The following is a 21,745-nucleotide window of genomic DNA, read 5'->3' as shown; positions in this document are numbered from 1 at the left end:
GTGTTTGAGGTAGATACCTTGACGACTAATGTGGTCTGTGGTGATTCACAGGAGTGACATCATCCTTTTTTCCTCTTTTTTTTATCTGTTGTGATTCACACTGCATTGGTAGCCACTGTGATACGCTTCAAGCAGCATATTCTCTCAGTGTGTGGATTAGACCTCGAAATCATAAGTGCTGATTAATTGAATAGAGTAGTGGGCATCAGATAGAAACGGTGGAGACAGAGAGGACCCATGAGAGACACTTGCACATCAATCAAATGTGTCAGTGAGTGTGTGTGTGTGTGTGTGTGTGTGTGTGTGTGAGAGAGAGAGAGAGAGAAAAAGGGAGGGGAAGGGGTAAGAGCAGTAGGAATGGTAGGCCTGTGCAAAGAGCAAGGTCACAAAACACAATTGAATTGTGTTTCACTCAGCCTGAAACCTGAGCGGCCAAAGTATCCTACCACGAGACAGAGAGTTCCTGTTCATTACCCATTGCCGCTGCTAAGCCTCGTGTTGAACAGACACCCTTTATTATTATAATACATATTTTTTGGTATCTCTACACAAGCTTGGTACAATTATTCTTGTGAGTCTCATTCACTATCTATTTCAATTAAGATGTATACACTGGAAGACATTTGAAATGAATAAAATATGGAGACAGCTGTTTGACAGGTAGTATTGCATCTGTGTGGAGACATGCAACTGCCAAGTCCACGACTGCTGATCAGATTTCAGATCCCAGTAGGTAAGATTCTTTCTTTTTTTTAACAATGCATTTATCTGCAAATGGATGAGAGTGGAAAGAAAATGTACCATAGAAACAACCTTTAAATCCACTTAACCGTTATGGTCCTGTAGTCCAACAGTGTGGGTCGGGTCACTTGCACAAGGACACGTTGAGATTATTAGGGCCCGCTCCTCTCATCTCATCCAATCAGCCCAATGATTGCCTATACAAGCCCCCTCATTGAGAAGAACTCAGGGGTTGCACTTCATGTTGTGTGCTCACTCTCAAATGAATTATTTCAGGCCAAGCAGAGGTCATGGCAGGAGAACTTCGTATTTTCTGATAAGATGCCCAGAAATGTCTGACTGTTTGTCTAAAAGAGGACGGTTTCAAATACATGTAGTCTACAACCTATACTTTGACCTGCTTGTGTTACTTTCTTAAATTATTTGGATGTAAAGTACTTCATTTTGACAATACAGGTGTGTTGGATAACATTTAACACGGGTTGGTGAGCTCTAGCTCCAGGGGTCCCGCTATTAACCAAATGTGTTTCACTCGTCCTTTTCTTACAAATGTCTTACTAATGTCCCTCAACAGCACGGCAGTTTTCATCTAATATGAAACATAAGGCCTTTTTAACAAAACACATTGTGACATGTCAGAGAAGGAAAGGGAAGAAAAGTGTAACAATAAAAATGAACGAGGAAATTTAGCAGCTTCACTTTCAGGCTTTATTTTAAAATTGTGAGTGATGGGGCACTTTATTGTTAAGTCATTAACAGCCCATGCAATTCTTTCCTTTACTACGACTAAGTAAAATGTGTGCGGTGAAAAAAGGCCTTATGTATGTACATTATGGTTTACTATTTGAATTGTAGCAAAGAGGGGCTGCAGGGAAACAACTGGTGAGAAACTGCACAAAGACTCTTTCTCCTGTCCCAGCTGGATGTCCGTGGCCTGACCTACTAACTAAACCTTATTCCCCCATATACGTCCTGGTGCTCCTATTGTGCACTGCATTCAAAACCAATCCTATTACATATATACAGACATATAATCCCTTTTTTTTAATATACCTCAGAACAGGCTGCTTTTATCTACGGAAAAATATAATTTAAATTTGTTATTATTTCTGATAAATACAGCAGCTGTTACGTGAGGTGTTCCGGAGGGGGACTAACCTTGCTCCGTCTTTCTCCCACTACGCCCTCATCCTCCCTCCTCCTCCTCCTCCTCTTCCTCATTCTCCCTCCTCCTCCTCCTCCTCCCTCATCCTCCTCCCTCATCCTCCCTCATCCTCCTCCTCCTCATCCCCCCTCCTCCTCCCTCCTCCTCCTCATCCCCCCTCCTCCTCCCTCCTCCTCTTCATCCTCCCTCCTCCTCCTCATCCTCCCTCTTCATCCTCCCTCCTCCTCCCTCCTCCTCTTCATCCTCCCCCCTCCCCTCCCGTCCCACTACTGCATTGATGCTGTTGCCACCCTCGGTGATGATGTCACCGGCTCAGTGGAGCTCGAGCATCCTCGCCGGAGACGGGGAGACAACAGAGCCATTTTGACCCGCTCCGGAGTGCGAAGCGGCGGCCGACCGTCCTTCCCCGTTGTTCCTCCCCGCGGATCACCCGCCGGCAAAGGCCGGGCAGAGGAGCGCTGAGCGCCGGCGGCACGACCTCGCAGCCCTAGGCCCGTTTTCATGGAGACGAGAGGAGGCTGCTAGCGGGAGGTGGGGCGGGGGACCTGGAGGAGAGCGGAGGAGGTGGAAGTGGCCGCACGGAGCCGGAGGAGTGAAACAGACGAGCGCGACCAGCTCGTTGTGCTTCGCGGCACCGCGGAGGTAGGTTCACCTCGGTTCTTCTTCCTCCTCCTCCTGCAGCTTCAGTGACGCGGTGTTTATTTGACTCGGTGGCGAAAGAGGCTCCCGGGAGGACACGGGCACTGGGTGCGGCCATTGAAGAGGCTGTCATCGCTGGGAACAGTAGTGCAGAGGCAGAGTGACATTGAAGCTGCATGTATGTCGTCTTTTTTTAAAAAAAAAAAAGAATATATAATTTGTTCTTTATTTATTATCATAATTATTATCATTTTTTTCCATCGAATATCTTTCGGTATCGCCAGCAGAAGGGAGCGGAGACCCCCGTCACTTGGCGCAGGGCGGGCGTGAGGACGTGACGTAGCACACGCTCTTGACAATGACGCCATAAGTAATCAGTCGTCAAGTCACTTCAGCTGTGAGCTTCTTCTTCTTCAATTTGTTTTCTTTATCAGTCTTCAGCCCGAGTCCGAAGATACAGGCCTCGAGCCGCTGTTGACCTGCGCTGCCACGTTGAAAGCACTACAGCAATGTGTTATGCTTATGAGTATTAATAACCTCAAAGTGTTGCCAACCTGTCGTCACGCTGATGTGCACATGCCGAGCATGTCTTTTTTTTCTTCTTTTTAAAAAAAATCACATTAGCTTGGCTTTGTCACGGGGGGAATAGGTATCCGCCCAGCCGAGCTGCATCACCAGCTGATTGGTCCTGAGTGTGTGTCAGTGTGTGCAGATGATGGATGTTTGACAATAAATAAATAAATAAAGTAATAAGCAAGTCAGTAGAGAAAAATGACAGGTTTGAATCTTCAGAAGGGGTGATGAAGACTCATCAGTGTGCGTGCAGTCGCGACACAGGACAAGATGGGCGTCAAGCATGTGAACATTCATCTTCATCACTTCATTGCGACATATTGTACGGGATTTTCTTTGTTATTTTCCGTATTAATATTGATTATTTGATCGTATCAACTGGTCCTCAGTGTGGTTTCTAGTATGGTTCCGCCTTGAAAGCCTGGCTTGCTGTTTTTTCTTCTTCTTTTGGAACAGTGTTAGCCTGCATCTCACAAATGGCCGTGTTTAGGTGTCCATAGTGGAGGTTAAACCAGGAAGCAGGGTGACACAGCACATTTACAACACCCACTGACGATGACGACGATGATGATGATAGACATCCGAGTCACAAGCCACTGTAACATAATCCTTAAAATGTACACAAAATCAAACATTATACAAAATCAGCAGCATAGATTATGTTAAAAAAAGAGACATAGTTCATGTTGATATGATATAAATGGTGATAGTTTTATAAAGTTTAAATCTGGGGCGTGCAGTGAAAGCTAATCGTGTTGTGTTGCTCGCTGTTAAAGTGAGTTATTGATAAAAATGTTAAACGGATGTAATCTGATCAGGTCCGACGATGAGTCACGGTAGTTCTTGATACACACACCCGCAAAGCCACCACACACTGAAATCGCACAGTGATTGAATGTTCACATTCAGGAGACAGAGTCGTCTTTGGTGAAGCCGAGCTGCTGAGCGGAGCCCGGCCCTGGATTTGTGGCTGGTTTCATCGCCATTGTCATCCAGGGAAATAACCTGACATTTAGCTGCTGCTGCACTTCTTTTGTCGCTGCCAGCTTTATCATCCCTATCCCTCGGCTGGAGCTGACGATGCACGGCCTTTTCATGTTACAACCGCACGGGCACTGACGTCCTCCATTGTGCTGATCACGTCAACTGTAAGGTGTAATGTTCAGCCCCTGTCATTTTTAAAACCAACATATGTAAAAGATATTATAAAGTAACATGACATAACTGCTGAAAAATCATATTAATCAGGATTCACTCTCTGCTCCCTTCTACAGACCAGCAGGCCCGGGGCACTAAAGAAGGCACCCCAGGGTGCTAAGGAAGACAGCACCATGGCAGGGGCCTCTGTGAAGGTGGCGGTGCGTGTCCGCCCTTTCAATTCAAGGGAGATCGGGAAGGACAGCAAATGCATCATTCAGATGTCTGGGAACACAACCAGTAAGTTCTCTAACCCTAAAGTTCTTTACTGAAATGTGCCGCCTCCCCAGGCCTCCATCCGAAAAACCCACTTGTACTCTTATGCTTTACTGTCTTAAATTCAAAATTGAATTTAGATTACGGGAAGGAAAAAAAAAAGTAGCCACACCAAAAAAATTGGTTGGCACCTTTTCCCACGTAAGCCTGAGCGCGTGGACTCTTCTCCAACCAGAAGGCACGAGCTCAATCGTTTCCAGCAAGAAGGATTATTAGATAGATTTCCTCTGCGTAGGACCTGGGGTGACTGTGCAAAAGCTGTGGTAAACAAACAAGGCCCATTTAAAGACACGTGATGTGAGCAGAGGAAGGCAATTGAGATTAGAGCAAATTTCTCCCTGCAAATTTGACCTGATATTTATTTAGGACTCCGACTTATATTTATTTATGTGGCGGATTTAGTCAGATTGAAATTTTTTTGTAATTAAGATTTCAAGTCTACCAAAAATGCAAAATATGCAATAAGCACAACAAAGACAGAGACAATTTGGAAGAAACATAACTATTGTGCTCTTATAAAATCATCCATAGTAAAAGACAATGACAGTGTTCTGTGTCTTCGTGCCCATATATTGCAGTGTTGGTGTGCGTAGTTCAGAGCAGGCCACGTTTCTCGGGTTATAGAGTGCGCAGAGCGAGGACTGGTTGAGAGGAGATTGGAAAGATACTTGATATGTAGTCTGCTTTGCAAGGTAAAGCCATTCATCATTAATGGATGAGGCTTCCTGAAATATTTACCGTTTGGCCTAATTTAGCCACCTTACCCCTCCTTCCTCATGTCACGCGTGACTAGACGACAAGCTGGGTTGCTTTTTGGACTCTCATATTTTAACCGTGTGATTTGTTGTATCCTGGTTCCCCAGCAGACTAAATACTCCAAAAACTATATATTATCTTTAAAACAATCTTAAATTGTTTGGTGAGTGGTTCCTTGACGCAGAGCTTCTTCCTGTACAGCAGTGGACACTTAATATTTTAAAGCATTTATAAACTTGGGTCAGAGGCTCAGTTGTCCACGAGGAATATATTCTCTGTGACGATGTCTGTGGAGACATTCTTACTGAATGAATATGTGGATTTTATTTCTAATCACACAAACCCTATTTGATGTTTTTAATTAATTTTAACTTACCAGGTATTTATGACTTCTGAATACTTCTGAATTCCAGTGGCATCTCAACATGATACTCATCATGCTGCTTATTCTTCACTTTATGCTAAATGATTTGCTACAATATTCACTACCTTTTTGTTAACTGGTGTTTGTTTGGAGACCTGAAAGAACCCAACACACAGTTTTTGGAGGATTCATTCAACAGTATACAGCATCAACCAGGCTGTCAAAGCACAGCAGCATGTCATAGAATTTATCCTTCAAACAAGCATTCACACCTCTGGTCATTTTAGAATGTCCAATCCACCTAACCCCAATCCGCATGTTTTTGAACTGTGGATAGAAACTGGTGTAACCAGAGAAAACCCACACAGAGATGGGGAGGACATGCAAACTCCAAACAGAAAGGCCCTGAATGGTCTAAACCTGGATTCAAACCCAAACCTCCTTGCTGTGAGGCAACAGTGTAAACCACCACAACACCGTATAGTACCAGCCCCTCCAGACACTACCGCAGGCCTTTCTGACCAGATCATAGTCAGGCCTACATGACGGTTATGTTTCATCAGTCTACTGTACGTACTCCAGAAAGTAAACTGAGTTTAGTATTATGTCGGCTGCACTAGAAAAAATCGTGCTGCTCAAATGAACTAAGCCATTTTCAGTGAGACTGCAGGTCTTTCAGCAGAGAACAGACTGTGGATGTGAGCGGAGGATGTGAGCAGACTGATGCCATAGAGAAAAGCCCGTTGGCTGCAGTGTCTGGAGGGGGGTACAGAGGCAGGGTATAAATGCCTCTTTGTCTTCCTGCAGTCTGGGCTAAGGAAAGGAAGAAGAAGAAAGAGTTCTTGTTTTTTTTGTGTGTCTCACTCTCTGCTTTGTGCTCTCTGACACTCATGTGTGGGTCAATAGCCCAGTTCCCACAAAGCAGGAGAATGGCAGTAATCTTGCTATTTGAGAGATCTTCCCTCCTACGCTGACCTTAATTAAGATGCAGGGGACTGACCTGAAGGAGGAATGGGCCTCCCTCTAGAGTGCTGCTAGGTGACAACACTTGGTAGAAGTATTTCAGAAACAGATACAGATTTTCACATTTTGAAACTCCCCAGCACAATGTTTACTGCACTGAGATGTTAATTTGGGGCTGACATGGAAAGCTGCGGGGCCTCTTGTGAAGATTTGTGTCTCATGGACTTAGGCATTATAAACTTTATAAGCCGACCTGAAGCAGCAGACAACTGCTGCTGAGTATAGCACCTACATGTACAGTATGTGTCTCTCCTCCAGCCTCTGTCGGTGGGTTCACATCCCCCCTGTCAGACCTGCTGACGCAGCCACATTTCCTCTCCTTTTGACTGGGGCAGCTCAGCCGTGACAGTCTGACCAGCATCTCAGTCGCAGTTATGAAGACCCGGCAGCGATGACAGGGACGAACATGGAATGTGCCACAATAGGACACTGAAAATATGACACAGTAACAGCTAAAATTAAAGCAGAGCAGAAAATCACCACTGTAATTTGGATACATGATGTGATATGTTTGACATCATGACAAGTTCTACAAAAAAGTGTGTAAACTAAAAATTTGGGCCACCTGGTGAACACAAGGCCCGTACAGTTTTTTCATTAAGAGATACATCAAAGTCTAAATATATGAATCATTGGAAATTAATATTCTTGATCAATGGTATGGAATCTAATGTAAATTCTATTGTCAAATGTCATTATTTTTTTAAATTTACGATAATCAACCAATCAACTTGTCTTTTAATAATTACATTTTTGGTGAAAATAATATGTAATAACCTAAAGCCTAAGAAATGTAGGAAAACTAGATTTATTAATGTCCTGAATTTGAATTTTGATATTTATGGTGAAATTCTATAAAAAAATATATAAAAAAAACTTGTGGAAGGGTAAAGGGTGATAAGGTTCCATGAACCAGTATCAAATATTTTGGTTAAACTAGAGAAGCTAGGGGTTGAAATAATTAGTTGATTATTCTATTAGCTGATTGGGCAGAAAACAGACACTGTCACTGATCCCTTTCTTCTTAAGATCTGATTCATGTGTTGTAAAAATAAGTCTGGGGTTTACGCTCAAACCACCTATATAAGTAGAAGCCAGCGTATGCAACATCATGCTGATATGTGTGTGGATGTGGCAGATTTGTGCATACGCTCCTCATCACCTCTGGGGATGTGGTGTAAGAGCTCAGTGCCAGGAGATAAATGAGGTGCTGTTGTATCTTGTCTCATGAGGTTTGCCCTCCGTGACATGACTTCCAGACCTGGTGTCATCTATAAACTCAGCACTGTTTCCACCATAAAAATAGAAGACAGATTTTGAAAGGGGGCTGACCGCAGGTGGAGATGACTCCGACACGCAGGCTGTGACCACTGAGAACGTCAGCAATTTAAAGCCAGCAGTGCTATGGTAACCGTCATACGCTGCCAGTCACTGCCACTCTAAAGTAATTGCCTTATCTGAGAGCAAGGCTCTTCTCTTTCCGGTGCTCGGGGGGGGGGGCATCTTGTATGAATCATAGAGCAGTCATAGATGAGTAAGCGATTGATCGATGCTTTACTGGTTTACTGTCCGGCTGAGGTTTTTTCTCCGGGCAAACATCTGGGCAGTCAGATCTTGATATATTTTTCTTTTCATAGGTTTGGTAAAGTAATCGCTGTTTCCTTTAAAAAATTTGGTTCATTTGATGTTTTCCTTCTATGTGATTAATAGATTCAGATTTGATTGAACCAGGAAAGTCAACCAAGCCCTTTGCTGTTATAACCACACTTAAGACCTTGTGGGACCTTCATCGTCACTGTCAGATTATATTAGATCTATATGTAGACCTATAGTAGTACAAATACTGTATAAAAACAAAACAATGTAAAACTGTGTGTTGTTTGGAAAGAGGTCATATAATTATAGGTAATGGGATTTTTTACTGTCAGTTTTAAAGGGATGCTTTGTAGCAAACAACACCGCAGTTCACTGGAACCGGTAACAACCATCACCGATACACGAATGTGATGAGCAGAGGGGCTAATGCCCCTTATTCTCATGTCCCTCCAATTCTAAATCAATACTTGGATCTCTAATTTTGTCTGATGTCATGACACACCAATGCAGAAGACCATTTGTGGCAGAAGACAGATGGGGAAATAAGTAGCGTGGAAAATGTTTTCTAGATTATTAGTGAAATTGATTTTGTCGTTGTGGTTTGCAGTGAGCCTTGTATGTTTTAAGTGCTGAATACGCTACTTGGCTCAACATCAAAGAGAGTTCTGTGTGTAAACTGTAGTGCATCTGTGTTCATATTCCTGGACACAAAGTGAATGGGGCCTCGTCACTTTGTCATGGTGAGGGATGGGCCTGAAACCAGAAACAGCCAGAGTCAGCCACACTGGCCTATATTTCATAGCTGGAAACACACTAACAGAGTAGAGAGGAAACAGTCCCGTGTACACTTACTTCGGAGTGTACAGTACTTAGCCCTGGGTCTTTTCCTCTGTTATCGACCGAATCTGCATTAGCACTAGAGAAATTGGTGTCTGGAGCTTTGGGAGACTGGAAGAAGCATTCTCATAGCTGGCATCACCAGACCACACCAGATACTGTACGTTGTGTGTTTTGTTATTCACACAAAAAGCATTTGATTTCAGCACTTGAGTATAAAAGATACATTAGAAAAAGGAGTAGTTTGTGTTTTTGTGTCTGATAACTCATATTTAACTAAAATAGTGTAACATGTAGTTCCAGTCTCTATGTTGTTGTAGAACATAGAGACAAAAGTTCACACAAGAAAAAAAATTTCAAAAAGAAATCATTCATTTACCAACAAGGAATGTGTTTTCTTTTTGGCAGCAGTAATGATACCTGTAACATTTCCCGATGCTCATACTTATACAGCTTTATTAGCATCAGATAATAACCTTCAGTTAGAAGCATCAAACCTCGAGAATACAATGGCAGTAACATAACTTACAAATTAATTGATCAAAACAATATGTTTCATCCTCATACAATGAATAGTTACTTCAATAGTAAGTGAGGTCTGATATCAATAGGAAAAATTTGATCAGGCATTATTATTTACAAAGATTTTCTTGAGTCATCACTCGTCACCCAAAGCATCATATTGTTTAGACTGTGACAGAAAGTCTTACTTCACTTAATTAATGTATAATGGTTTTTTTAAGTGCTGATGGGAGATTTGACTCATTTTGACACAATTGCTCTACAGCACAGGTGGTGAAAACTGGAAGCCCTAAATTATGTAAATACTTGTGTGACAGTCTGGAAAAAAACTGAATATTATAGGATTTACTCAGGTGGGGTTTTGTCAGACGGCTGACAAAGAACGACTGAGCCTGACACGGTGCAGCTCAAGGCTGCTGGTGGTTGTCGAGTGACTTGCTGAAAGATGAGCTGAGCCCGACGAGCTGAGTCTGAGCTTTTCCAAAATGGCCACTGCGCCGCAGAAACCTGCTTCTTTTACAACATGGCTTTTTCACGTGGTACTACCATCAGGCCGTACGGTACAATTGGAAGTAGGAAGTCAGGGTGGATTTCAAACCAACACATTTTGTTTTGAGTGTCGCAGCCTCACAGAGCTGTACGCATCTCAGCTGTACAGTACATAACGCCATTTCAAAAGTTGAGTTCCTCTCTGTCATTTCACTGTTGCCTAAAAAGGACATATTTGACTGTCCCTGATTCCCTTTAGGTTCTATTTGAGTTTTCAAAAATAAAATGTCTTTAATAGGCAACCAGACTTATGTTTAAATGGGAATGATTTTCTATTTTTAAACTGACAAATGAAAAACTTATCCCATGCTATACCGCACTCAGTGGGGAAAAAGGTTTTTACCCTTCCAAAAAAATGCCAACAAATTTCTTCTCCCAAAAATATCTGCTGTCCTTAATACTAAAGATCAGTACTGGTAAAGAGAGAAGATGTGACTCAGGCCTTTTCAGCTCTTTTAGCACGGCGTTACACCGACCCAGCTCAGATACAGTTTCACATGGACCGCTCTCACCCTCCCACTGACCCGTGTTCCTTGTCCTGTCTTTCAGCCATCATCAACCCCAAGCAGGCCAAAGACAGCAAGAGCTTCAACTTTGATTACTCCTACTGGTCCCACACCTCGGTAACTACTTCTGCGCCCCTACAGTGCAAACGCAGCAAAGACACCGCCGCAAAAACAAACGCACACATTTCAAGGTTCACATGGCTGATTGTTCATCTCTGTCCACAGCCCGAGGACGTCAACTATGCCTCTCAGGTGCAGGTGTTCAAAGATATTGGAGAGGAGATGTTGCTTCACGCCTTCGAGGGTTACAACGTCTGCATCTTTGCTTACGGTCAGACGGGCGCTGGCAAGTCCTACACCATGATGGGGAAACAGGATGTCAAAGATCAACAAGGAATCATTCCCTTGGTACAGATTTAAAAATCACCTGACCAGCACTGAGAAAGGATTAAAGGAAAGGTGTTTCTGAATTTCTTAGATGGAACAGTTTTGGAAATAATGTTCTTCATTTTCTCCTTTTCCAGCTGTGTGAAGATCTTTTCACCAAGTTCAATAACAAAACAGACAACAGCATGTCTTACTCTGTGGAGGTAAGTGCACGTGCCCCAATGTATCCTCAGTGCACCTGAACTCATCTAGCGTCAAGCTAATATGATGACTCTGAACAGGTCAGCTACATGGAGATCTACTGTGAACGTGTGCGAGACTTGCTGAACCCCAAAAACAAAGGGCACCTGCGTGTAAGAGAACATCCTCTGATGGGACCCTACGTGGAGGACCTGTCCAAGCTGGCGGTCACCTCCTACAATGACATCCAGGACCTGATGGACTCTGGCAACAAGGCCAGGTCAATAAAAAAAACTCATATTTGCTTATTGCTAGTCAATCTACAGAAAGACATCACTGAGAAAAAAGTGGAGATTGAAATGGCACACACCAGGAGTGTGTGCCATTTTTTGGTCAACAACTGACAAAAAGTGTGTTCACTGTCTGTACAGGACTGTGGCCGCCACCAACATGAATGAGACGAGCAGCCGCTCGCACGCCGTCTTCAACATCATCTTCACTCAGAAACGCCACGACGCTGAGACGGACAACACCTCCGAGAAGGTAGAGGGGTTTAATCTCATCCCGGGTGAACCCATTTAACATCGACCTGTATCCTCTGCTTATCTACGAGCCGATCGATCGCAATTAATTAAAAGCTCGTCGTAAATTGGAAATCAATGATCGCTTGAAGGTCATCGTGATAACGGAACGTTGTAAAGCCAATTTTTTTTTATGAAACTTCGCGAGTAAGATGAGTAGCTTTACTGTTGTCAGATGATGCGATGCATTTTATTTATTTGTGCTTATTTTGGGGGGTTTTCTGTTGTAGGTCAGCAAAATCAGTTTGGTGGATCTGGCCGGCAGTGAGAGAGCAGATTCTACTGGAGCCAAAGGGACAAGGCTGAAGGTGAAGATGTTTCTCCTCCTCTGCATTTCACACACATGAAGTTGCTCATATTTATATTTACTTGCCTTTATGGAAAACAAATATGATAAGATCCAGCGAGGCAGTTTATTATAACATTTGAGTATAACTATATATGTTAAAAATCATTCTCTGACTCTTTTGCTCACAGGAAGGAGCAAATATCAACAAATCTCTCACCACACTGGGGAAAGTCATCTCTGCTTTGGCAGAAGTGGTATGTATGTTGCCTGTGTATTGACTATTGTAAGATAAAGCAGATATTATATAGAATAAACATGTGTTTTCTTTTTTCTTCTCCTGCTACTTCATTTTAGGACTCTGGGCCGAATAAGGTAATTTATTTGTCTCCTTTACTTTTGTTTTATAGTTATTAATATATTAATTATTTTTCTGAATCCAGATAAATACATTGATTTTAATGTGTTTTAATGTTATACTCAGAATAAAAAGAAGAAAAAGGTGGAAAGCTTCATCCCCTACAGAGACTCAGTTTTGACCTGGCTGCTGAGAGAAAATTTAGGTATGAACAACACATTTCTCTGTTTGGCTTGTTAATATTTTGACGATCCATCAGCTTTTGAGAAACTTAACCCATGATGTTCTAATCACTCTCTTTCCTATGTTCTGTCAGGGGGGAACTCTCGCACTGCGATGGTAGCTGCCCTGAGCCCGGCCGACATCAACTACGATGAGACCCTCAGCACACTCAGGTAGAGCGCAGACACCAAACACCTTTATCCTCCCACACAGCTGGTGAATGTGACTTTGAAGGACGCTGATGCCAGTGAGAGTTACATAATACACATGTTCCGCAGCAGTTCAGTTTCCCACTTCAAACACTTCTCACCTTTTGCAGCTGCAGTGCTAGGCTGCAGATTCGTGTGGATGGGTGGTGTCAGGGGAGATGGGGAATGTGTGTGTGTGTGTGCCTTTTCGTTGCTCAGTGAGGCCTCCCTCATACACACAGGTACGCGGACCGCGCCAAGCAGATTCGCTGTAACGCCGTCATCAATGAGGATCCCAACAACCGATTGGTGCGCGAGCTGAAGGAGGAGGTGTCTCGCCTGAAAGATCTCCTCTTTTCCCAGGGCCTGGGTGACATCATTGACAGTAAGGAATCCTTTATTGGAGTTGTGTGATCATTGGTGTAATCAGATAAATTTTTCAGACTTTCGATGGTTTCTTTTACATTCCTGTCAATGAAAAACCATCAGCCTAAACCTTTCCCCTCAGAAGCTACACTGTTATTGTCCCTATGCTCACACACATTGACTGTGTTTGTGTGTGTTTGTGTGTCTGTGTTGAGGTGTGTTCAGATAGAATAAGAACCAGTGCAGACAGTGTGAAGTCATACACAATACATGGAGCAGATGCAAATTATCTCAAATGTCAACGTACGCTTTATTCCTATTGGGAGCATCAAAAAAGCGACAAGCTAGCTCAATTGAGGGTTTAAAAAGTATAAAAAGTTACACATTTTTGTCAAAAAAATCTTCAGGCTCTACTCCTGTGCTTCAATAATCCAGCCATGCCGTAGCCCTGCCTGCTCTGCCGTGTGCTTTCATTTAGATGAAGTTGAACTGAAACGGCAACAATAATTAGGGTTAGGGTCCGTGACGGGACAACCCATTTACTTTCACTCTGTGACACAGGATGGGTCACACCATTAAACAGGCCAACTACAAGACAAGCATGAATCATATCCCATTTCATGTAGGAGGCTGAGGAGATTGAAAGAGCTCTAAAGTAGAAAATAAATTTCACAAAAATGTTTTTCTTGTAACCATTGTTGCAGCTAAACCTGGGAGCATTTCATGGAGAAGAGAAAAATGTGATCGCAAAAGTAAATGTATCATATTATGCACTGAGAGCAGTGAAGCCAAATTGATAATAATTTGTACTGGTGTACATCAAATAATAAGGGAATGTTTAAATAAATGAACATTTTTTCTTTAAATTCTAAATGTGTTTTCGCTATCTTTCTCTCTTTTTCTCTCTGTCTCTCTGTTGCCTCTCCTGACCTTCTCTTCTCCCAGCTTATCGAGGGTCCGCTCCTGAGATAGAGGGTTTGAAATGTGTGTTTTCTGACTCTTCGCTTTTGCTCTTGCGGCGGCTTAGCATCATCGGCGCTTACTGCGGCTGTGAACTGTAGCTTTTCTATTTTTTTTGCAGTGTCTCAACATCAGGAAGGAGTTGAACATAATGTTTAAGGCTAAGTAGCTAATGGTAATGCAGAGTATATATTTTTCACGTCGTACAAGACTAAGGTTAGAGAGTCAGGCTTTGTCATTTTGGCTCTAATCTTCAGGTTCTCATGGAGCCATTTGTTTACGACCTCGGAGTTGAGGCATCGTTGGGACAAATACAATATGGGAGTTTATGGGCTCCAATATGATGAGATATGTTTCATCCCTTTCATCTTTAATTTCCCTGATGTAGAGACTGTAGCCCTTTCATTCCCCTGACGGGGTCTGTCTGGCTCTATCGACTCCTGTCGGCAACCATAAAGGGAAAGAGATCGAGCAGTAAACATGAGATGATGATGCAGTCTTCGGTCGCAGACAGAGCATTATCACTTGCATAATATTGGATCTGTGAAGTAGTCATCTCATGTTATGCCATCAATTTTTACAGTCTTTCCATAGTAAAGGACTTCATCAACCGCACTGCGAAGGTGATATTGTGTGATCCATCTTGGCGGGCAACAGCCTGTCCAGATGGATGGGTGCGATGCAGTTTCCCAATTTATTGCTTTGCGTTGCCATAGCAGCAGCTGCAGGGTTGATATTCTTTATTTTGTAGAATCTATCACAGGCCTTGGTGGTGCCATCCCACAATGCCAAGCTAAGACAGTGAACAGAAAACACGGAACACGATGTAACACGTACTAATTACAATTGGAAAAATGTCCAGCGAGGCATTTTAAGGCCGTCGGAACAAACTCATCACCGTGTCTGGTTCACTGCCAGAGAAAAGGATTTCTACCTCCTGTAATTCGTTTGACATTGCTAATCTTAGAGAAGCACGCGGAACATTCAGTGCATCTTGCTGCTTTTTAGATAATAATCTTAATTGGGAGTTCTGACTTCTCAACGTTCTCTGCAGGAAATGCGACCCTATTAAAAATGAGTCATTATGTCGTATCTGCACATGGGCTTGCGTACTTTATTTTCCGTACACGATGACTCATTTTCTTTTTGCATTTTGACGATGCTTGATTTGGAATGAGCAAGTGAATCTTGGTCTCATACTTGATTTTTCTTTCGAAAATGGCAGATTAACAGTATATATAAAATCATACGTGGCAATTTTACCTTTTTTATGATTTTGTATGATCCTGCATATGACGCTCTGCTTGATGTTTTCGTTCGACAGCTACCTTTTCTTTGGTCATGGCTGGACTTCCTCCTTGTTGCATCTTTTAAGTTGGTCTCCTTTGCTTGTGGCTTTCCACCGGCACTGCCTTGCTTGTATTTCTAGCCGTTAAAATTTCTCTCTGGGAGTTAGATTTGTTTCAAGCCACATGTCTTCTTTCTTTTTTCTTTTCTACTCTCCCTTCTTTTCTCTTTCCTTATCTGTCTGCGTATCTCAATCTCTTTATTCCCCCGTTATCGATTTTCCCAACCCCACCTCCTGTACACTCCGTCCCACCTCCGACAGACCTGTCCGATCACAAGAACAATAACAATAAAGGCCAAGCTGTGAATCAAAGGGATGATCTCTCCACAGTGACCAATGCCATGACGGGGATGAGTCCCTCTCCGTCTATCACAGCCTTGTCCAGTCGTGCTGGGTCCATTGCCAGTTTGCACGACCGCATTATGTTCAGCCCGGGCAGCGAGGAGGCCATCGAGAGGCTGAAGGTGAACGCTATATAACAGACTCTCAAAGACATTCTGCGTTAAAACAGTTGCACTGCATGTACATATTGCATATTTCAAGCAAATTGCATTTATTGTGATTATTTGCAGGTAAATCTTCAGGGTCTTTCACCAAGCATTTGTAATTGTAACCCTCTCAGTAGTGACAGGGTGAATCTCTTGTTGACAAATTCCATGGAAACACCAAAACCAATCTGGCAGTGTCTCCCTCACTACTTACTGTCTGACTTCCCCAGCCTCGCGAGGTCATTTCTACTGAAGGTGGAGAAACAGACTACTAAACTATTTAGCCTCAGGAGAGAGAGGATATGTTTCTCCAGCCCAATTTGAACCGAGGCATTTCAGTTCATGGTTAGCACGTTAAACCCCCAACTCAGAACGCCCCTTCTTTGTTGTGCCATGATTGAAAAAAGATTAAAAAAGAATTGAAAAGAAAAACATATGGGCTCTGTAGTTTTTAGCAAACCCTACTCAATATCACACTACATTTGTTGGGGCCTATTTTTAGCCACAGTGTTTTAGTGAGTATTTACAGCAGCAGGATAGTGTATGTTGGATTAACTCAAAATAAAATACTGTGTCTGTTTAAATGGTAGATAAGGAACGTATCACCTAGTTTAATGGTTTGGCCCATGATGTGTTTTTATATAGTTTTGGGGGCAACAATCAAGCTCTTCGGCACTGAGGGAAAAGCTACATCCAGCTTTATCTGACAGACAGTACTTCATTGTTGGTTTTGGGCTTTTCATGGGATTTGCTGACCAAAATATATATAACTCCTTCCTCACCCCACTTGATTTTGAAATGACTGCTTACTTTAATTGCCGCTGCCTTTTTTAAATGTCAGGAAACAGAGAAAATCATTGCTGAACTCAATGAAACCTGGGAGGAGAAACTTCGCCGAACAGAGGCCATTAGAATGGAAAGGTTAGCGATTCATTGTTCCACTTCACTTTTATTGTAAGTTATTTTATTTTTAGTAGCAAATTCACTTTTGAGATTCACTTATTCTCTTAGAATAAAGCACTTGCCATAACAAATAAATAATCTGTGAGAAAAAAGATTTCACCAGGAAATGGTTTAAAACAGACACAAAATGATCTAGGTATTTAAAAAAACAGGACATATTGAACCTGTTTTGAAGATTACTTGAGAATGTTGCAGGAAATATTAAAATGTAATTACTAATCTCATTTTTCTAGTGTATAACACATGTATCCTTCATCCACAGAGAGGCCTTGCTGGCAGAAATGGGTGTAGCAATGCGAGAGGATGGCGGGACAGTTGGCGTGTTCTCCCCTAAGAAGGTATGAGACACTTCCTAAACTCCTCTGTGATGTGATGCTTGTTTTTTTTTTTAAAGTGATGAACTAAAATGCTTGTTTATTTACCCCAAAGCCCTCCGATAACCCTAGAAAGCCCCAGGCTGTGTTTATCGACACAGTCGGGCTGTTTTCTCCCAATGAGGTTCGTACAGTAGCTGTGAAGTGTTCAAAACTTCTTCTCTGAGTGCTCTCACTTCAGCAAGAACCTCGCCAAGGCAAGAGGAGACAAGGGCTTTTTTTCTTTTTCATTAAGTGTTACTGTAAATCTACTTCATTACTCACTTCAAACACTCCCTCACTGCGCTGAAGGCAGCAATGGGTGTACACACGGGGGAAAAAGATAATGTTAGTTCCCCCCGTGACTTTGATTTATGGCTGTTTGCCTCCAGCCCCGTAACATCTGCCTGAAACAACATTAAACACCCATGCTGTGAAGCCGTGGGGAGTGAATCTAACTGCATGGTTACTGATGGTTTCTTTCTGGGGGAGATTGCTTTTCAGCCCTCTGCGGGCAAAGTGTGCATATGTTATACTGTAAATAACATAATAAACGATTTACGTACTGAATGTTACTCACCGTTTCTAACGTGAGTGAATTCATTTTCTTGTTCCGTGTCAGACGCCACATTTGGTGAACCTCAATGAGGATCCTCTGATGTCCGAGTGCCTGCTGTACTACATTAAAGACGGGATCACCAGGTTGGATATTGGCGTTTGACTGCGTATTATTAGGGTTATACCTAAAGAAACAAGAATACTCAATTTTGAAAGAGGAATAGTTGAGATGTTATTAAAAAAGAGCACAGAGAATTTAGTTGAATTACTTGCTCTTATATTGTCAAATTGATTTTTTTTAGGGTTGGTCGATTAGATGCCAGCAGTCGTCAGGACATCGTCCTCAGTGGCCACTTCATCAAGGATGAGCACTGCACTTTCACTAGTTCCACTGGTCCGACGGGAGAAAGTGAGCGACCTTTGTCTTGCTCCACAGGCTTTATGTTGTGTGCGTCAGAGTTTCATATCGACAGACATGAAGTTGAGCCTTAAATTCTCCTCTCTGTTCCTAAACAGTGGTAGTCTTAGAGCCGTGTGAAGGAGCTGAGACCTATGTCAACGGAAAGAGAGTGACAGAGCCCACCGTCCTCAGATCAGGTCAGTAAGGAATCTTCTTCTCTGCCTCCCTCACTTTCACCGGTCCTGCTGCTACCCAGCCCTATGTTGTGCACTATTTATGCATACATTTACCCTACTGGGTTCTGATTTTTTTATTTGCCTACAGGAAATCGCATCATCCTGGGCAAGAGCCATGTGTTCCGGTTCAACCACCCTGAGCAGGCTCGGGCTGAGAGGGAGCGGACCCCCTGTGCTGAAACACCGGCTGAGCCCGTGGACTGGGCCTTTGCCCAGAGGGAGCTGCTGGATAAACAGGGCATTGACATGAAACAGGAAATGGAACAGAGGTACTTTGTGGAACAGAACGACTGTGTAGGAGGTAGAACAATAGGGGTCTCATTGCCGTATTGTAGACAGTCACAGCAGATTACAACATGTAAGATTGCAGGTAAAGAAGTAATACCACATTATACAAGCCAGCAGTGCATTGTGGTTTTAGGACACAAAAATGAAAAGTAGTGTTTCCTTTGAGGTGAGGCATCGTCTTTTTTCCAGCCTATTTTGTTCACTCGTGGTTGTGTCTGCAGGCTGCATGAGTTGGAGGACCAGTATCGCAAAGAAAGAGAGGAGGCCAACAACCTTCTGGAACAGCAAAGACTGGTACAGTAATGAGAAGCTCTCATCACCAAAGAACACACACTGGCGTTCCGCAGGCCTGAATCAGTAACTGAACCAAGATAATGTTATTTGCAGAGGTTCCGATTCAAGTTAAAAAATACCAAAATAATGTAAATATTGCAGCAGTATTTTCTTGATTTTGTATGCAAAGTTGTTGTTTCTCAAATGTTATATGAAATAAGTCACAGGATATTTTTCCATGCTTTACATACAACAGATTAACACTTTTGAATGAGGTTTAATTATCTTTTTCAATGCCAATCAATGGGGTTGTTCACTTATTTGACGGACCTTCTGTTCCTAAATGTCTTGTTAATGTGCCACAACCAGGTGTTGTAATATGGATCTTCATTGTTTAGGATTATGAGAGCAAGCTGGAAGCTCTTCAGAAGCAGGTGGACCGTTATTACCCAGAAGCTCCAGAGGAAGAGGAGGAGCTAGAAGAAGAAGGTAGTGCGAATAATCGGACATGTGCACCTGTCCGCGTCTAGGTTGTCGGTGAGAAAATCCTCGTAATGATGATCTGATGATCTGTTTCCCCTCTGGCCCACAGTGCAGTGGACGGAGAGGGAGAGGGAGCGAGCCGTGTGGAGCTTCCGCAAGTGGAGGTGCTACCAGTTCACCTCTCTTCGTGACCTGCTGTGGGGAAACGCCATCTTCCTTAAGGAGGCCAATGCCATCAGTGTGGAGCTCAAGAAAAAGGTCTGAGGTGTTATTGTGATTTATACTCCACTGTATGATCTGATGTTACAATAAGGCTGTTTGACCGTACAGATGCTTTGTGTGTCCCCGTAGGTCCAGTTCCAGTTTGTGCTGTTGACGGACACTCTCTACTCCCCGCTGCCTCCTGACCTGTTGCCCTCGGAGGCAACTAAAGAAAAGGAGAAGCGACACTTCCCCCGCACCATTGTGGCCGTGGAGGTGCAGGATCAGAAGAATGGTGCCACCCATTACTGGACATTAGGAAAGCTAAGGTACAGTGGCTGAGGTACCGGTGCAGAGTATTCAGGACCCTTCACTTTAGTGTGTCAAAGAAATCTTTGCAAATTTATTAATGAATCAAAAACTGCCCCTTAAGTCACTAATCATTAGAAACCCTTTTAGCCATAGTTACAGCTTTTTATCTCTAAAAGCTTCGCACAGCTGGATCTTTGAAGTTTATCCCATCTTTTCTAGGCTGATCCTCTCAGGCTCCGTCTTATTGAATGGGAAGTATCTGTGAACAGACATCGTCAGGTCTCTTCACAGATTTTTAAGTTTAAGATAAGATAAGATATACCTTTATTCGTCCCACAATGGGTACATTTGGGTAAATTTGGGTATTACAGCAGCAAAGTGGACAGAAGAATATATAAAGAAATTTACAAAAATGGGGTAGTATGTACAAAATCTTACCAAAAAATAACATAAAATAAAAAAAAAACAAAGGTATATACATACTATATACAGAGTAGTAGCAATAGTTGCACATGGAGACTAAATATAAATATTGCACAGTTAGTTATTGTACTTTAAGTTTTAGGTTTAAGTCTGGGCTTCATATTTAAGTCTGAGCCTTGTCCTGATCCATTTAAAATTACAATATAACAGAATAAAATGTGAGTAAAGAGTGTAGATGTCTAAATACTTTCTGAAACAGCTGTACATGAACAGGCATTATGTCTTCACATTGCTTTAAAAATTCTGATGCTGATATATTGCTAATATACTTTCCATGTTCTTGTAGCTTTTTTTAATTATTAAATACCAAATTAAATTTGCTTGGTCTGTACCCTGGATCAGATTATTCCATTAGAAATATCCCAAATATTTTTTTTACTAGATAGAAAGTTCTGTGGGCATCTGATATGCAGCAGTCACAGAAGGGGAGACGTCTTCAGCATCTATGAGGAATAACTTTCACATAAACTACACGGTTCACTCCAATTATGTTTCCAATAACTCCATGCTGTGGAACATCCATTTATGAACGACTTACAGTAACCGTGATAATTGCTGTTGACCATCGCAGGCAGCGGCTCGACCTCATGAGAGAGATGTACGACCGCGCTGCCGATGTGCCCAACAACACCACCGAGGACTGTGAAAATGTGATGACTGGAGGTGACCCCTTTTATGACCGCTTCCCCTGGTTCCGTCTGGTTGGCAGGTAAATGCTGAGCACATTATCCTTATGTAGTTTATTAATAGGACAGGCAGGCAGTCATACTGAGCTCATACAAAGGACAAGGGAGAACAACAGCGAGCAAACAGAAGCCCATTCAGAATAATGGGAAGCTGTTTGCTGTTGAGCATGTGGTCAACTGATGGACTATAATGATGGAGACAACAAGTGCTCACACATCCCGTCATATCTCACCATTTTAACTATTAAAACATTTATATTTGTATGAAGGACTTACTGGCCATCATTAATAAGAATTTATAGACAACATACAGTACAGTGTTCACAAATGTGCAGCATTTGAAATGTAACAAATTAACAGACAGTATCTTTTCCTTTCTTCAGTTAATTGTCAGTTTTTTT

The 21,745-nt window shown here is 42.5% G+C and overlaps 1 protein-coding gene across 16 annotated transcripts in view; it reads left to right on the top strand.

Annotated features, from left to right (window-relative positions):
• The first annotated feature begins 2,168 nt into the window (after positions 1–2,168).
• Positions 2,169–21,745, top strand: part of kif1aa (kinesin family member 1Aa) — a 36,958-nt gene continuing 17,381 nt past the window's right edge. For 5 of the 16 annotated variants that reach the window (XM_035648301.2, XM_035648300.2, XM_035648299.2 and 2 more), the window contains exons 1-26: positions 2,170–2,548; positions 4,393–4,555; positions 10,788–10,861; positions 10,970–11,152; positions 11,269–11,334; positions 11,413–11,591; positions 11,743–11,854; positions 12,123–12,200; positions 12,370–12,435; positions 12,536–12,553; positions 12,663–12,741; positions 12,853–12,931; positions 13,189–13,331; positions 14,258–14,296; positions 15,882–16,084; positions 16,950–17,029; positions 17,334–17,409; positions 18,047–18,126; positions 18,285–18,391; positions 18,499–18,579; positions 18,707–18,887; positions 19,128–19,200; positions 19,578–19,668; positions 19,772–19,920; positions 20,014–20,192; positions 21,230–21,367. In XM_035648301.2, the coding sequence (XP_035504194.1) occupies positions 4,450–4,555; positions 10,788–10,861; positions 10,970–11,152; positions 11,269–11,334; positions 11,413–11,591; positions 11,743–11,854; positions 12,123–12,200; positions 12,370–12,435; positions 12,536–12,553; positions 12,663–12,741; positions 12,853–12,931; positions 13,189–13,331; positions 14,258–14,296; positions 15,882–16,084; positions 16,950–17,029; positions 17,334–17,409; positions 18,047–18,126; positions 18,285–18,391; positions 18,499–18,579; positions 18,707–18,887; positions 19,128–19,200; positions 19,578–19,668; positions 19,772–19,920; positions 20,014–20,192; positions 21,230–21,367 (2,660 nt within the window). In that variant the 5' untranslated portion in view covers positions 2,170–2,548; positions 4,393–4,449. Of the gene's footprint in view, positions 2,549–4,392; positions 4,556–10,787; positions 10,862–10,969; positions 11,153–11,268; positions 11,335–11,412; positions 11,592–11,742; positions 11,855–12,122; positions 12,201–12,369; positions 12,436–12,535; positions 12,554–12,662; positions 12,742–12,852; positions 12,932–13,188; positions 13,332–14,257; positions 14,297–15,881; positions 16,085–16,949; positions 17,030–17,333; positions 17,410–18,046; positions 18,127–18,284; positions 18,392–18,498; positions 18,580–18,706; positions 18,888–19,127; positions 19,201–19,577; positions 19,669–19,771; positions 19,921–20,013; positions 20,193–21,229; positions 21,368–21,745 lie in introns of all 16 variants that reach the window. The other 11 variants (XM_035648293.2, XM_035648291.2, XM_035648290.2 and 8 more) reach the window with 4 other exon arrangements.

This window comes from Scophthalmus maximus, chromosome 13, assembly GCF_022379125.1.
Source record: "Scophthalmus maximus strain ysfricsl-2021 chromosome 13, ASM2237912v1, whole genome shotgun sequence".
Lineage (NCBI taxonomy): Eukaryota > Metazoa > Chordata > Actinopteri > Pleuronectiformes > Scophthalmidae > Scophthalmus > Scophthalmus maximus.
Note: the sequence above shows the minus strand (reverse complement) of the source record. Positions and strands in the feature narration are given on the sequence as shown.